General features: G+C 28.4%; 1 protein-coding gene across 1 annotated transcript; it reads left to right on the top strand.

The window, feature by feature from the left end:
* Positions 1–5,889: 5,889 nt before the first annotated feature.
* LOC148299858 (uncharacterized) lies at positions 5,890–11,639 on the top strand. Its single transcript, XM_088275594.1, has 3 exons — positions 5,890–5,900; positions 10,469–10,643; positions 11,526–11,639. The coding sequence occupies exons 1-3, from the start codon at positions 5,890–5,892 to the stop codon at positions 11,637–11,639; spliced, it is 300 nt and encodes a 99-aa protein (XP_088131720.1).
* Positions 11,640–13,720: the final 2,081 nt, after the last annotated feature.

Raw genomic sequence — 13,720 nt, 5'->3', positions numbered from 1 at the left:
AAGCGGTCATTTCAGGAGTCGAAATAATCAGCAGGTATGACAAGATGCATGAATGTGGAAGAGGCGAAGTATTTTTGAAGAGTGTTGTGGGTTGAGGTGGTGGAAAAATGTCAGTAAAAGATTGCTAGTTCTTAGACTTTGGTTTATTCTATATTTAAGTTACTAGGAAGTGAGTGACGCTTTTAAGGAGAGACGTTTCTAGAATGATACTTGCCAGACTACGTAGGTACGTTGTTTCCACCACTATGTCAGCAACATGCCCACATTACTTACACAAAGAAAGAGTGGTGTGGTATTCTATCCTCTCTGTATACCTCTGCGGGAAGCGGTGTGATAGTTAGTTAGTTGGTTGATAGGTTTTCTGGTAAAAAAATAAATTCAGAATGTGAAAAGAAATTGCCTTTTGAATCGTAATTTTATTTTAAAACACGCATTGTAAAATGAATGATTTTTTCTTTTTCTTTTTTGGACCGTGTTATCTCGAAAACGTGTTTAGAAAAAACGCGTAAAAAGAAAGTTCAGTGTAAAAGTATTAGTAAAAGATAAAATCAGCCAACAACGGTTTCCTTTTGAGCTTCCGGAAAATTATTGTCTCTTCCGGTCGAACTTTTCAACAGATTATAACTTATTAATGACAATTTAATTTATGCCTAGGTGCCGTCACCAAACGGAAGTTAACCCTTTAACAACGCAGTGCAGATAACTTTACTTAGATACATAATAACGATTTTTTACTAGTTTGGATGTTGTGATTCTTACTGATAGTAGAAAAGACCTGCAGGTGATAAAGGTGTATAGTGTGTGAAAGGAAATCTAATGTCATTGTTTTCGAAAGTTATTTAAAAAAGAAAATAATTTAAAGTAATTTAACTACTAATATAAGAGTTTCTGCTTAATAAAAAGTTTCTTTTCATCTCACTAATAGATGCCTCTAGTGATTCAAGGGCAATGTTTCAAAATTGGTTCATATATTATATATAGAACTTCCAAGAATTTGAGTAGTGCGGTTGTCAGTAATGGGTAGAATTGGTGAATGTTACACGTGTGTAAATTGATCACTTAAACCAGCCTATGGCGGTCAATATAAATGCCCAGACTTGCATATTCTTATTCATCTTTGATGAGATGTCAAAAAATAATATCTCATCCTTGCTTTCTTTACTTATTTCACCGTTCGAATTTCTATATATTTAGAATGATTGAATTTCAACTGCATTCAGTCTACTTTCGTCCTTCTTTTGCAAACTCCATGTTTCACTTACATTAATTAGACCTTGTGCCAGAAATAACAAAATAAATCATAAAAAAATAACAGAAATGAATTGAAAAGAAACATAAATTTAAAAGCAAGGTGTTACACAATACCACCCCGTATTTTCTTAAATAAAAAACATAATCGAAACTGTATTTAAATTGTCAAAAAATAATAAAAATAAAATAATCACAATATTTAGTTTTCTAAAGAGTCAAGGTCCATCTGAGAGTAGTGTGTGCACGAATGTCATTAATTTTGGGGTCAATTTCCCAACCCAAACAGTCCACGGAGCACGTAACCGGGTCAAGAGTGGTCAGTCGGTACGTGACAGTAGTGGCCAGTACGCGAATACTTCTCCAAGGAACAAATGTACCAGCGATTGTCAAAAAGCGACGAGTAAATAAGATCCACACCAGTGAACTCACACAGCACTTTCTACCCTCTGGTTGCAAACAGCAATTTTAATTTGCTAAATGTTTTTATTTGGGTTACCAACAGCAACATATCGTAGTCGTACAGGAGAAAGTGACTAACTACCAAAACGTAAAATGTTTAGGAAGGCCATTTAAGTCACTTTTGCTTGGCAACAAAATAAACATCAATGCATTTAGTCATTTTTAACAAGTCAATATATTATGCTTCCAAGTTTAAAATCCTTTTGGGATTTTTTCAGGGCAATATTAAGCTAGTAAGATATCAAATAGTCAATGATCATGTTTTTGTAAAACAATGCACTTGGTCAATTTCTCCTGTATGACAACGATATGTAAAACAAAACATTATGAGAATATACATTAAACAAGCCTATAATATTATTTTTTGACATCTCACCAAATATGAAGAAGAATATGGAAGTCTGGGCATTTAACTGAGTATATGGCCATGGGATCCCAATCAGACGTGATTTACACTGACTATTCCAAGGCATTCGATCGAGTCAATCACTCGATACTTGTAAATAAATTAGCATCAATTGGAATTCATAGTGATCTCCTTGAGTGGCTCATGTCCTATGTCCATAAGAGAAGTCAGGCAGTAGTTGTTGGCGGACATTCCTCTAATTTCTCCCTACTTCCATCGGGTGTTCCTCAAGGCAGTCACCTGGGGCCTCTTTTATTCAATATTTACGTTTATGACATTGGGAAATGTTTTCTCAATTCTAAATTTATTATGTACGCTGATGATATGAAGGTGTATTCGAACATAAGAAGTCCTCATGATTGTCTAAAAATGCAAGAAGACCTCTCGAGACTGTCTGAGTACTGTAAAATCAACATGTTATCTCTAAATTCTGATAAATGCATGAAAATATCATTTAATAGAAAGGTCAACACTATTGATTACATATATAATCTCAATAACAGTAACATCAAGTCTGTACAAACGGTTCGTGATCTAGGCATCCTTCTTGATAGTAAACTTAATTATACTACACACATAGAAAGCATCATTGATAAATCATATAAAACACTTGGATTCTTACTTCGAACCTGTAAGCCTTTTGTAAATATTAACTCTTTGAAACTACTTTATTTTTCCTACGTGCGTAGTATTCTTGAATTTTCATCTCCTATTTGGTCACCCTATTATCAAGTACACTCGGATAAAATTGAAAGAATCCAAAAACTTTTCGTAAAAAAATTAAATCGTAGATCTCACCTAAATTTTCAGGATTACCGTGAAGCATGCGCTTTTTATAACTTGCAAACTCTTTCTGATAGACGAACCGTGGCTGACTTGATGTTGCTCACCAAGATCCTTTCCAACAAAATTGATTCCCCTGACCTAGTAGCCCGTATTAATTTTAGAGTACCCCAAAGACGAACGCGTTCTACTCACCTTCTTCATGTACCAAAGTGCAATACAGTTTTTTCACAAAATACCACCCTTAATAGAATCATAGACTCATACAACAAGACATTTAATGACATCGATATTTTCGGGAAAAGTGTTGCTATAATAAAAAAAGAGGTTAGTAGAAAGTTCTCATGCTCTGTTTACTCTCCACCAATAACCTAGTTATGTTATGGGTGGGGGGTGAACGGTGCATGACTATTTTTTATTTATTTATTTATTTTTTTTTTTCTGTATATATAACTGAATGTGTATAAGTATGTATTTGTATATATATGTGTGTATGTATGCGTATGCATATATATGTATGTATATTTATAAATATATTTTTTAACTTCTTAACTAGAAAAAAAAAAATCCTGTAACCACCCTTTATTAATTCCTCTCCTTTCCTTCTCCTTTCCTGCTTAATCTATTTTTTTTTTGTTTTTCGTTATCTCTGAATGTTTTTTAATAGTTTTATAACATAATTGTGGAATTGTTTAATTTGCTTTTTTTTTAACGTAACTATTTTTTGTCAATGTAATGTAATGTTTATTAATGTTAATGTAACTATTGTTTTATATCATTTTTTTATATGTAAGCTGTACAATTCCCGAATAAATAAAATAAAATAAATAAAATAAAATTTACAGGGCTGACGACCATCATAGGCTGATTTAAGTGATAACTTTACATAAGTGTACATTCATCAATTCCACCTATTATTGACAACCACACTACTCAAATTCTTGGAAGTTCTATATATATGAACCAATTTTGAAACATTGTTCTTGAATCACTAGAACTTCACCAGAAAATAACTCCTGTAATTGGAGATAACCCAGATTTTGTGAACAAGTATTTGGACACACTCTAAATTTTGTAAGCCTATTATAGGTAACCACAGAAACATAAAGATAAGTACAAAATATTTAGTGTAGATCTAGCAAATGAACACGTGTTTATGAGAGAAAATGTGCATGTGTAAAGCGTGTAAGAGGGTGTATATGTGTGTGATGTTGATTTGAGTAGAGACATACATACAATGCAGATAAGCATAGTTTTTAAAGATCCTGAGAGGACAATATGCTCATCATTCGACTTTTCAGCACAGATTTTCCGTTATATAAGGTACCTATCGAATGTTTTGACCAATATCACCAGTCTTTTTTTGTTTGGTTGGAAGATATTGCTATTTAGCAATAAGCCCACCAATGTACATATTTATTTTCTGTACATAAAGTTTAAATGAATTGTAAATTTTATAATATATCGCTCAATCCTTTCAACAACGTCATATATCAAAAAACTTGATTTTCAGGAGATCGTATTTAAAGTTTAAAAATGTAATGAAATGTATTAAAAATAAATATCAAGCCACTTATTGAACTTTTTTTCTGCGCAACAGACCTTTTTAGGTAAAACCTGAAGGTTTTTTCTCCATTTGAAAAATATTTAGTATATTTGAAAAAATAATTAAACAATACCTTTTCTGCAAAATCCAAAAACAACACTTTCTGCCCTGTATCGGGTAAATATTAAGCTAAAAATATGCCGCTTTTGCTGGAATACAGAACATTTTCTGGGCATTTCGAAAACATGCATAACGGAAAATTGAGGATTTTTGTTATACGACGTTGTTGAAAAGAGTGAGCGATATGTAGGAGTTTCAAAAATTTGAGTAGTGTGGTTGTCAATCATGGGCGCATAGTCCAGTATCTACATAGTATCCCGCTTCACAGATTGAGAAATACTGGCTATAGATTACAAGTTGATTTTACAGCGTCGAAGTTAGGTGTAATCAGAAAGCCGAGCCTTAAATAATATTGTATTGCGTATTCCTTGCATTGGATTTATGTAACGAGACAAGACTAGAGTAATTTATACATTGTATTCGCAGTAAGAATGTATTATTACGTTTTAATTACGAGATCGAAGTAGTAAACAATACTAATTTATTATCATTTATAAAACTAGACACTGAGTTACACCCTTCTTCTCTCGTAGACTTTTGCCAGATATGCTCCTAAGAGCCTCCATTTCTGATACTAACAGACTACAACCCACGGAAGATATATCAATATTATAGGTGTTTCAACAGGCGTCCTGGTTTCAATCCTAATGTGTGTAAAAGAAGCATGGAGTTGGAAAAAAAAGGAAGAAAGTAGACTGAATGCAGTTGAAATCAGTTATATCAAGTGAATGATAGATGTTCGAATGATGATGTCAGGAATGAATGCAAGACTGAGCTGAATTTCTTTCTAGCCATTTTTTAAAAGTAAATTTCATTCAGGAAATTGAAAATTCGCCAATTTTAAAGTAAATAATCAATATTTTCCAGTTCAACTCAAGCAAAAACCATATTTTTTACGAATGCCAAATAAATAGCTTTTTTTATATCAATTCCTAAATGTCGTTATAGCTTTTGAACTCCAAATAGTCGGTAGTTTAAATTCCAAATGTAAGATGGTCCACCCTTGTAGTTTCGCGAAGAAGTATTTATATTTATTGTACCTATTTTTGATATTTATTATTACATTAATTGGTTAATAGTTGCTTCCATCGATGCTATTATCCCCCCGAACTCTGCGCTCCAGACATTTACATTACTGTACTAACAAACACATAAGTGAATCGTGTAAAGTAAAACAGGTTGAATGTCGAGTTTTGTTAATAGAGAGGCGGACGAATACTGGAATATTACCGTAGGTATTTTCCAACATTATGACTCTTGAGGGATCGCGAAAGTGGAGAAAGGTCTACTGTATTCTGTACAAATCTAAAACATCACAGGCATTATGGCTACCAGGTCTGGATCAAGAATAACGATAGAAAAAAATAAATATCGACGGCCCCTACGTAAAGTACTATATCTGCAAATCTGTTACTTTACAGGAGAGAGCTTAGAAGATTTTACCATCATATTTTTTAAAATTAATTAACGGTTTTATCTGAAATTCTAAACTAGTATTGTACATTCAAAAACACGAAAAAATAATCTACTAAATCGTTTTAAAACTTTATGCTTTGTCAAAATTAAGTAGTTAGCGTTTTAGGAGTTCAGTTCATTTCGAAAATTCGATATAGCGTCTTATATGCCTGAAAACTAGACGCAATTTATTAAATATATTTTTTAGTTTGTTTATATTTGTAGATAACGGTCAGTTGATAACATACACCAAATATCTCAAAATGGACAAAAATGTAGTTAGAGCACTTTACGTAGGGCACGTCGATATATTCTATAACTTACATATTTGAACCATATCCGCTCCCTATGTGGAGCACGTGGAGCCCACAATCTGTCTCTAGGCTTTTCTGTTGGCTGCCAGCTCCCTTGCATCCTTCCAAGTCAGTTCTGCGTCCTGAAGTTCGGACAAGAACTGCCGTCGAATTGTCAGCAGTGGTCGTCCTGGGTGACGCGAATCTGATGCCTTTGATCGCGACAAGTTTTTCTCGGTCTTCCTTTGCTCCTTTTTCCAACTGCATTCGCGTAACAAATTTGTTTTAAATTTGTTTCTTTCCCCCTTCATTTATTCCACATGTCCAAACAACCTCAACACGCTTTCTTAATCTTTTTTTATCAATAATGCTTATATCACGAACTCCTTTCAAGAACGTCATAAATAAAAAAAATCTTCAATTTCAGTTGTGTATGTTTTCAGAATGCCCAGAAAATGTACTATATCCCAGCAAAAGTGGCATATTTTTAACTTGATATTAACCCGCTACAGGGCAGAAAGTATTGTTTTTGCATTTTGAAGAATATGTATGTTTTAATAATTTTTTTAAATATTCTAAATATTTTTCAAATGGAGAAAAAACATTCAGGTTTTACCTAAAAAGATTTCTTGTACAGTAAAAAGTTCAATAAGTGGCTTGATATTTATTTTTGATAAATTGTATTACTTAAAAAACGTTCTCCAGAAAAATCAAGTTTTTTATTTATGACGTTCTTCAAAGGAGTGAGCGAAATGAGATTTGCATTCTTTCCTTATTTCACCATTCGAAAATCTATCATACATCGTTTTGCCGCACACTCGACTGAGAGATCGCATTTTGAACGACGTTTTAAATATGATATAATTAATTGATTAACACCGGTAGAGAACAACTGCAGTAGATACAAGAAATGGGATTTGGTGAGTGGGAGAATTACGATTGGCTAGTCATTTCCACCTCCCGCTATAATTTCTTCCGATCCAACGCTCAGTAGATAATAAGGCTTCCTTGTGTAAAGTAAACACAAATATAACTTTTGTATTTTCATACTGTAACATTTTAAGTAAAACGATTCTTTAATGAAATCGAATTCAATTAAAATACGCGATTAATTGTGATTCAAAATATTGAAGTAAGAAGATTTTTAAATTTTTTTATGCACGTTTGTTATGAAAAGCTTTATTTTTTTATTGTATTAATGCAAGTTCTTTTTGAAAACTTTTCATTTTCTTGTTGTATTAATGCATGTGGATTATGAAAAGTTTTTATTTTCTAATGGTATTTATTCACATTTGAAATGAAAAGTTTTAATTTTTAATTGTGTTTATGCATATTTGTTATGAAAAGTTTTTATTTTTTAATTGTATTTATACACGTTTGTAATGAAAAGTTCTTATTTTACAATTGTATTTATGTATGTTTGTTATGAAAATTTATCATTTTCTTATTGTATTTATGCAAATTTGTTATGAAAAGTTTCAATTTAACAATTGTATTTATGTATGTTAGTTATGCAATACTTTCATTTTGTAATTGTATTTATGCATGTTTGTTGTGAAAAGTTATCATTTTCTTATTGTATTTATGCAAGTTTGTTATGAAAAGTTTTAATTTAACAATTGTATTTATGTATGTTAGTTATGCAATATTTTCATTTTGTAATTGTATTTATGCATGTTTGTTGTGAAAAGTTATCATTTTCTTGTTGTATTTATTCAAGTTTGTTTTGGAATGTTTTCATTTGCTAACAGTATAAATGCATGTTTGTTATGAAAAGTTTTAATTTTGAATAATATTTGTGTATAAATTACAAAACTACAATACTAATTTTATGTATGTATGTAAATTTAGAAAATTGACATACATGAGAAGCAACATGTGAAAGAAGGTGTTATGGTAGATATCCATAATCTTCTTCATCTATATTGTGATATCAATATTTAAGGTATTTGGATATTGTAACTGCAGATAGTTGGTAGAATTCCATTTAAAATTAATGGGTAATACATCCAAAATGAAACGAAATATATATATATATATATATATATATATATATATATATATATATATATATATATATATATATATATATATATATATATATATATATATATATATATATATATATAAAAATACAAGTAGAATTCAATCCAATAATGACCTTGTTTAATTTTTGATATATCTATATATATATATATATGTTTATATATATATATATATATATATATATATATATATATATATATATATATATATATATATATATATATATATATATATATATATATATATATATATATATATATATATATATATATATATATATATATATATATATATATATATATATATATATATAAATACAAGTAGAATTCAATCCAATAATGACCTTGTTTAATTTTTGATATATTACCCATAAATTGAAGGTATTCTTCGCGCTTTTAGTATATCACGCTAGTGAGTGAATCTTCAAGCAATCAGAGATGATTGTCTCATTTCTCGCGGTGTTTCACAAGCCATACCTTCCTCTCATTACTCGCAGTACTCGTACACGGTATACGGTACACGACGTTACCTTCGCGTTAACATGCGGTTCATGTGACCTTACGAACCCAATCTCACTGCAACAAGCGTCTAAATTGAAGATTTCCTATGTTGCCAAACATTGTAACAGTCGGAACATCGTCATTATTCTACGAGTACAAATTAACGTGCATACCTTTAGTATAATCATTGTGAAACAACTCGACTTCTAAACTTTTGGCCTAGAGCCCAATAAATCGATACACCTCAAAAAACCCAACAAAATACACAGATTTCCATATTCCCAACGTAATGACTACAACATTTTAAGTGTGTCCAAATACTTGTTCACAATTTTTAATTAATGTTTTACTTAGTAAATACCACTATTTATTAAAATCTACTGTGACACGTATTTCGATGCTTTCCGCATCGGTAAATCTTCTTTCATCTCCCCGATAGATGTCTCTAGTGAAATTTAAGTGATTCAAGCACTATGTTTCGAATTTGAACCATATAGGGCTCTGAAAATGTTGTTTTTGCATTTTGAAGAAAAGGTCTAAAATGGAGAAAAAACCTTCAGGTATTACCTAAAAAGATCTGTTGTACAGTAAAAAGTTCAATAAGTGGCTTGATATTTATTTTTAATACATTGTGTTATATTTTTAAACTTTAAAAACGTTCTCCTGAAAAATCAAGATTTTTTATTTATGACGTTCTTGAAAGGAGTGAGCGATATATAGAAGTTTCAAGAATTTGAACAGTGTGGTTATCAATCATGGGTAGAATTGGTGAATGTTACACGTGTATAAAGTGATCACGGCCCCGTAAATGCCCAGACTTCCATATTCTTCTTCATCTATGTTGAGATGTCAAAAAATAATATAAGCAATAGTATTAATCGTCTACGTTGATCGATCATCGATCTCGATATGATATTTAATGGCGAAAGTCCATCAGAAAACAAATATTTTTCTATTCGTAACAATTACTAATACTCGATATTTAAATTAATTTGAAACATCTTCAGAACGAATATAATGTACATATTATAAAAATAATATTAATAATTCTCGAATCATGTTTAACCACTGATTTATTTATTGATTTGGCGTTTAATTTGTAGAACTCCATTTTGATTTATGTATTAATTTTAAATCAAACACAGATTTTTTGAGTATGCTAAGTTGTATTTTATCAACAAAAACACAAAAAAAAATATATAGCGACAATTGTTTCGCCTTGTTAGCGTTTGATAATGCCAACAAGGCGAAACAATTGTCACAATATATTTTTTTTCTTATTAAAATACAATTTAGTAGACTCAAAAATCTGTTTTTGATTTAAAATGAATACATAAATTTAACAACTGATTTTGAACTAACAGCCAACTAAACAAACTAACCATCATGCAGCTTTCTGCAGGAGTAGGCAGAGAAAAAAAAACGCCCCACCATTCTGTATGTCAATATGTCATGTCATGTCATGCTATTTTAAATTCATTAAAACTAATGCTAATCTACATAACATGCATGTTTTTCTCTCTTTTTTACAGCAGGATCGAAGTACATTCAGCAATATGTCTTCATATCTATTGATGAGTCTTCTATTGGGTCTGGTTTTGGTGATCAGTTCCTGCTTCTGCGCTCCTTGGGCCCAACAGAGAAACTTTGCGCATCCTGCAGTGATTCGGAATGCGCAGCTCGAAGAAAGGCTGAGACCGCACATGCGCAATCCTTTCTACCAGGACGCCAGGACTTCGAGAGCTCTAGCGAGACACAGCTGGTTTGGGGACGGAGAAATGCCGGTAACTAACCTATTGGTTTTCATGTAATCCTGGTACTAGCCGCAAGGAATTTTTTATTATTTTTTCATTATTCTTAGTCATACAAGAGAAAGTGACCAAGTGCATTTTTAACAAAACCGTGATCATTGACTATTTGATATCTTACTAGCTTAATATTGCCCTGAAAAAATCTCAAAGGATTTTAAACTTGGAAGTACAATATATTGAATTGTTAAAAATAACTAACTGCATTGATGTTTATTATTTTGCCAAGCAAAAGTGACTTTAATGGCCCTCCTGAACATTTTACGTTTTGTTAGTTGATCACTTTCTACTATACTGATATATTATTTAATATGGTGACAAAGGTTTTTTTTAATAATTTTAATTTATTTACTAAGCAATCTACTTACAATCTTAAATTTAAAAACGCAGTTCTCTCCAATATAGAGACTGAGCTTAAATTAGATTAGATTAGATTAAATAAATATAAAAGTCTTAAATCACTAATATTTATTTTCACCCCCCCCCCCTGGGAATCGAACCCGGGACGTCCAGCACGGTAGCTAAATAAGCTAACCATTACGCCATGGAGGCGGACGGAAGAAAAAATAGTAAAAAATATGAGGTTAATGTGTTTAGTGGTAGAATCGGAGGAAGACCGAGGAAAACTTGGAATTATCAAATATTTCAAATACTTGAACGTGGTCAGGTTAGTAGTGGAAATAAGTGTCCGGTATGTATGAGGAGATGTACGAGTATGAATGTGGAAGAGAAGGATATTGTTTGAATAAACAAATTGGTGAAGCATTTTATTCTCTTTGCCTTTCTCTACGAGAAAGAGGCATTGGGTGAGTTAGTTAGAATTTCTTTCTTTATGAAGATATTTTTTCTTTTATATAGGTCCAGACTCGGGAAGCAGAGAAGATTTCAAGGAGAGAGATCTACAATGTCCTGGTCCACGCTGGATTCTTGCCGAGGCAGAGAAATCCTCCCGACTCGCCGCAGAGAATTTAAGGACTATCGTCCACCAAAGATCCTTTATATCCAGACTATGAAAGCCATAATATTGTATTGTTTAAATTTAAAAATTTATAAAATTAAATAATGTTTAAATGTGTAATACGTAGGAATACTGAATTAAATATAATAATTAATATATATATATATATATATATATATATATATATATATATATATATATATATATATATATATATATAGATATATATATATATATATATATATATATATATATATATATATTATATATATATATATATATATATATATATATATATATATATATATTATATATAATATGTATAATTAAAATGTATCTTAGTTTTAAAATCACTATAAAATATAAAATCACAAAGTTAGTGCTTAAAACATAAATTTTAATAAAAATGTATGTATGTATATATATATATATATATATATATATATATATATATATATATATATATATTTATATATATAAATATATATATATATATATATATATATATATATATATATATATATATATATATATATATATATATATATATATATATATATATATATATATATATATATATATATATATATATATATATATATATATATATATATATATATATATATATATATATATATATATATATATATATATATATATATATATATAAATATATAAATATATATATATATATATATATATATATATATATATATATATATATATATATATATATACATATATATATATATATATTTATATATATATATATATATATATATATTTATATATATATATATATATTTATATATATATATATATATATATATATATATATATATATATATATATATATATATAAATATATATATATATATATATATATATATATATATATATATATATATATATATATATATATATATATATATATATATATATATATATATATATATATTTATATATATTTATATATATATATATATATATATATATAATATATATATATATATATATATATATATATATATATATATATATATATATATATATATATATATATATATATATATATATATATATATATATATATATATATATATATATATATATATATATATATATATATATATATATATATATATATATATATATATATATATATATATATATATATATATAATATATATATATATATATTATATATATATATATATATATATATATATATATATATATATATATATATATTATATATATATATATATATATATAATATAAATATATATATATATATATATATAATATATATATATATATATATATATATATATATATATATATATATATATATATATATATATATATATATATATATTGCATACATATATATAAATATATATATATAACGAGCTCTGTCATTTTTATTTATAAATTTCTTGGAAAACTTCCCCTTAAGGTATGTTTTCTGTTATCCGCGAGTATATCCAATTTAGCAAGCAACCGGCTGCTCAAGGAGCCGCATGTCTAGCTACGCCCATTGAAAAAATAAAATAAATTTTATATATTTTTTTGGATTATATTCGAAAATTGCATAAATGTTTTATCATTGTTTTAACTCATTCCTATCAATTACTCTTCTCTTCAAAAAAGAAGAAAAAAACAATTACATTAAAAGAAAATAATGTTGCGATTTATCGTATGTTGGGCCTTAAAAATATGTACCTAGTATGTAAATATTGCAACATTTTTTCATGTTTTTCGAGATTTTTCCCAGTTACAGTTTCCTACTACATAGGTTAATTAATCTACTTTAATTCCTAGTTGAAGTAAGAATGGTAGTTTACCAGTAATTTGGTAAAATTATATAAAAATTTCTGTTAACCAGTATTAACCAAAAAATGACTGCTTAATTAAATATTTTATAATTTATGATGTGTTTTTTTTTAACTCTATTTTTTAATAAAAAAAAATCCATAAAATAACCATAATAATAATTATGCCATTTAAAAAAAATGCAAACATTTGTACCTCCATATGTTATATATTCGTATTAAAAAGATTTTTTAACTAACCAACTCACTAACTATTATGA

This window comes from Brachycentrus maculatus, unplaced genomic scaffold, assembly GCF_059751285.1.
Source record: "Brachycentrus maculatus isolate JH-2025_06_01 unplaced genomic scaffold, ASM5975128v1 h1tg000913l, whole genome shotgun sequence".
Classification (NCBI taxonomy): domain Eukaryota; kingdom Metazoa; phylum Arthropoda; class Insecta; order Trichoptera; family Brachycentridae; genus Brachycentrus; species Brachycentrus maculatus.
This window is presented reverse-complemented; position numbering and strand designations above follow the sequence as displayed.

What these genes read in the sequence shown, in the direction of transcription:
- LOC148299858 (XM_088275594.1), top strand. An exon ending in TTGGGGACGGAGAAATGCCG is followed by an intron (nt 10,644 to 11,525) that starts GTAACTAACCTA and finishes TCTTTTATATAG; the next exon opens with GTCCAGACTCGGGAAGCAGA.